Source organism: Berghia stephanieae, chromosome 2, assembly GCF_034508935.2.
Source record: "Berghia stephanieae isolate SIO BIC M18660-M18661 chromosome 2, UCSD_Bste_1.3, whole genome shotgun sequence".
NCBI lineage: Eukaryota > Metazoa > Mollusca > Gastropoda > Nudibranchia > Aeolidiidae > Berghia > Berghia stephanieae.
The window spans coordinates 83,279,529-83,283,559 of record NC_088361.1 but is presented as its reverse complement, the minus strand read 5'-3'; the positions used below and the strand labels follow the sequence as shown (position 1 = coordinate 83,283,559).

General features: G+C 33.9%; 1 protein-coding gene across 1 annotated transcript in view; it reads right to left on the bottom strand.

Annotated features, from left to right (window-relative positions):
• Window positions 1–671: 671 nt before the first annotated feature.
• The window catches only part of LOC144965672 (uncharacterized), a 48,327-nt gene continuing 44,967 nt past the window's right edge, over window positions 672–4,031 (bottom strand). Inside the window, exons 15-16 of the mRNA XM_078901252.1 lie at window positions 2,459–2,558; window positions 672–1,077 (exon numbers count right to left, since the gene is read on the bottom strand). Coding sequence (XP_078757378.1) covers window positions 986–1,077; window positions 2,459–2,558 — 192 coding nt within the window. The 3' untranslated portion in view covers window positions 672–985. The remainder of the gene's footprint in view (window positions 1,078–2,458; window positions 2,559–4,031) is intronic.

Sequence of the window (4,031 nt, the reverse complement as noted above, 5' to 3'; positions counted from 1 at the left end):
TTAAGACTAGCAAGTCATTCACTACTAGACTAGTAAATAACTAAATATATTCCTCGCTCTTGAAAAACGGGCTCAGATGTGTTTCCTGTTTGCGGCGAGATATAGTGTCACATTCCACTCCATTTCTAAAGGATCACTGTCCATTCGTCACACCTTTGGATTATTATTTTATTGGCTGAAAAAGGGTTTTGAGCCCGAACACTCTGTGTATCGTATTTTGTTATTTTATTTAAAGCTGTTATATTCAGCCTTCTCCATCCACTTTCGATTTTAAACTTATGAGCGCTAATCAAGCTTGAATTTTATTTTGGTTGAATGGTAGCACTCACATCAACCAATTTACTTGACTCTAATCTCTTTGGTTGCCGACAGTTTCTAATTATTTGTCATTTTGTTGCCTTGTTTAATTTGTAAGAAGCTTAGCCCTGTTGGGTAGGGCCTTTCTTTGCATTTCCATCACGTCTATTCGCTGTCTTGACTGCTTCTCTACTGCCTGTAAGTTTCTTCTATCAATTACTATATCCATCGCATTAAAAAAAAAAAAACTTTATAGTTACTCTCTCCATAAGTCAGTAATGTAGTCAGTCTCATTAAAGACAAGTAGGGATGGGGTTGGGTGAGACAAAAAGTAAACAAGTCAATGAGGAAATAAAACAAAACAAACAGGAAAACAGGTTATAAAAGGAAGACATTTATTTATTTCTGTTAAAAAAAAGCATAAACCCTACATATGAAAACAAGGAAACACAATTTTCTCATATTCCAAGAAGACCCATACAACTCAGTTGATGTTGTTTGAATAAAACTTAGCGGTCCTTTCGTTGCTCTTTTCAAAACTTTTATAATAGTCCATTTTCCTACAGAATTGTGTGGTCCATACTTCAAGGCAGCTGAGTCTCGACCACAAATTTACAAAATACAAAACATGACAGAACATGAGAACAATGAAGGTTAAATGAAGCAATTGAAAATGAAAATAATATAATCAACCAAAATATTTTCCGTGGGCAAAACCGGCTCCAGCACCTCCAAGCACTCCCAGGATCACCATTCCCACACCTAGTCCTGCCATAGCACCTGGAATCAAACAAACCATCGCAAATTAACGTTAAAAAAGTGGGGAAAAGAAATGAGAAATGGAAATGCATGGAAATAAATGTCAGATTTTAAGAATCAAAACAAACAAACAAACAAACAAAGAAACCAATAACGCTTGCAGTGTTTAAAGGACAGTAACAATTGCCTGATACTCTTTGGATAGGACAATATATATAAAATACAAAATGCTCATTGAGCATGATTATTTTCTATTGAAAGCTGCCTTTAATAATACATCATGAACCTAAAACGCGACCATTATAAGAAAGGAAACGAGCAATAATTTATCACGACACAACATTTCCAAGCACTACTTTTTCTGCCTAAAAACACAAAAAGGCTATAAGGCTAAATTTTCTAATCTGGAGTAAGTCTTGATTTATAGACAGTTCACCTCATCCTTTCAGTTTACAGGTGAAAATTGGTATTTAGTTTGTGAAATTAGTGTTAATTTATAAGTTAGAATAAGTGATTTGAAAAAAACCCAAACAATTCTGGACAAAAAATCCAGAAAATAAATAATTTTTTTAGGATGCCAAAATGCCAACGCCAATTTTTCCATGCCAAACTGCTGTAACAAAAAGTTTTTGGAACTTATCATTAAAACGCAAACTTAGCTACCATACCCGTCGTATTAAAAGAACAAGATGAAACCTCAGTGAAATGAACGCGTTAAATTATGTGACAATTTCGTTTCCATGGGCATATTTTAGCAAACCTGATATATTGAAGAATGTATGTCAACATTAAAGCACAAAATTAATTAATTGTGCTTTTTCATTTGGCAAGGCCACGTACTGTTACTAAAAGCGGCTTGTCAGAGAAGGCCTTTATTTGAACTGTTTACAATGGGATCGACTAAAATTGTTTTAAAAAATAGATTAGATATATACTGCAATAGTAAAATCGACCGAAATAGAAAAAAAACCAAATTCGTTGTCTTACATAAGAAAAACAAAAATGAAAACTAATTAATTTTCAGGGCAGAAAACGGTCTCGTTTTTCTTGTAGATGGCACACAGACAGACAGACATACAGAAATACTTGCTCTTTCTTTTATTAATATAGATTGATACTATGGGTTTAAGTAAAATACTCACAATATTCAGATATAACGTACTAACACACAAAACTATATGTAACTTTGAACGTTTATAGTCTGATTGAATGATTTAGTGAGAACTAATAATTAAAATGGCTGTCTAAAAACAGTAACAAATAGCACAGTGACGCCAATTTCGTTCCTTATATTATAGTTCTAAACACAATCTTACCATCACAGAAAGCTATGTATAATCTTTAAGAGAGAGAGAGAGAGAGAGAGAGAGAGAGAGAGAGAGAGAGAGAGAGAGAGACAGACCTTTACTGTATCCAGAAGCGGCTTTTTTGTTTCCCAGAGCTGCCTTTGCTTTCGCGGCTGAAGCCAAATCTAAACTGTCCACCTTGACAAAGGGCAGAGGCTGGAACAGAATCATGAGTTTTTGAATTTGACAGATTTTGATTCGACGTGTACATATCTGCAGGTCTGACACGAGAACTCAATTATGGGCCTAGTTTAACATGATGTTTTGAGTAAATTTTTTTTTGCGATTTCTATTACACAAACATTGAGCCCACAATTAATTGGGTTATCAGACTTGCAAATAAGTACACGTCAGTTTGAATAAATGAATAAATACATCAACACATACACATACATACATATATATATATATATATATATATATATATATATATATATATATATATATATATATATATATATATATATATATATATATATATATATATATATAGAATGCAAATTGTCACTCACATGTTTTGTGGCCGAGACCCACAAAAAAATGTGAGTGACAATTTGCACATTCTATATTAGCTCTAACCATCATTATCGAGCACTTTCGTACCTACGAGTACCCACCAACACTCATATATATATATATATATATATATATATATATATATATATATATATATATATATATATATATATATATATAAATCACCAAAAATATAATAACCTTGAAAATGTATGTTTAATGTTACAGATCGACTGTGTTTAATGCAATTCATAAGGCTACATTATTTACCCAGCAGGCCATTTTTATTTCATACAGTACAAGACTCTTGTTAGACGTACTTTTTGTACTAGCGATTTTGCGTTATCCGCCACCACCTATATATATATATATATATATATATATATATATATATATATATATATATATATATATATATATATATATATATATAGCCAGGTAATCATTCATCTCTGTGTCGAGTGGGGTAATACAGTGCCATAACCAAGGACGTAGCGAAGGGGTAAGCGTTTCCCGATTATTGTCACCCAGGCATGATCAAGTTCACCATTGCTGGAGCGACCTACATTACGAGCACTCCATTGAGTAGCTGGTCTCTAAGATCTGGTGAGAAGTACTTAACGACAGACTTTCGTCCTATCCAAAGATTGCTATTGTCCGTTTCAGGCTATGGAAACCGGGATAAACTCCGGCTCCACGGGTCTAATCACTCAGAAGGACTAATTTTAACAAAGAGTATTTCTCCTCATTTTAACTTTCAAATCGACGTGTACATAGATGCAGGTCTGACATCCGAACCCACTAATTGGGCATAGTTTAACATTGTTGTAATAGGCAATATTTTACGTCATTTTTTGAGATTTCCATTACAATAATGAGCCCAATAGGAATTAGGTTATCAGACCTACAAATAACTGCACGTTTTTTCAAACCCATTGTTTGCATCTAAGAGTGCGGCTCTGTGGTCTTGTGGTATGACACTCGCTTTAGGATTCGAAAGGTCCGGAGTTCGAGTCCCGTTCTGAGCGGCTCATAGTTGAGTCATTAGAAAAGGCTCTTTACTCACATTCTCTCACCGTACTCGGACACCGTACTCACCGTAAAATGAGAAGC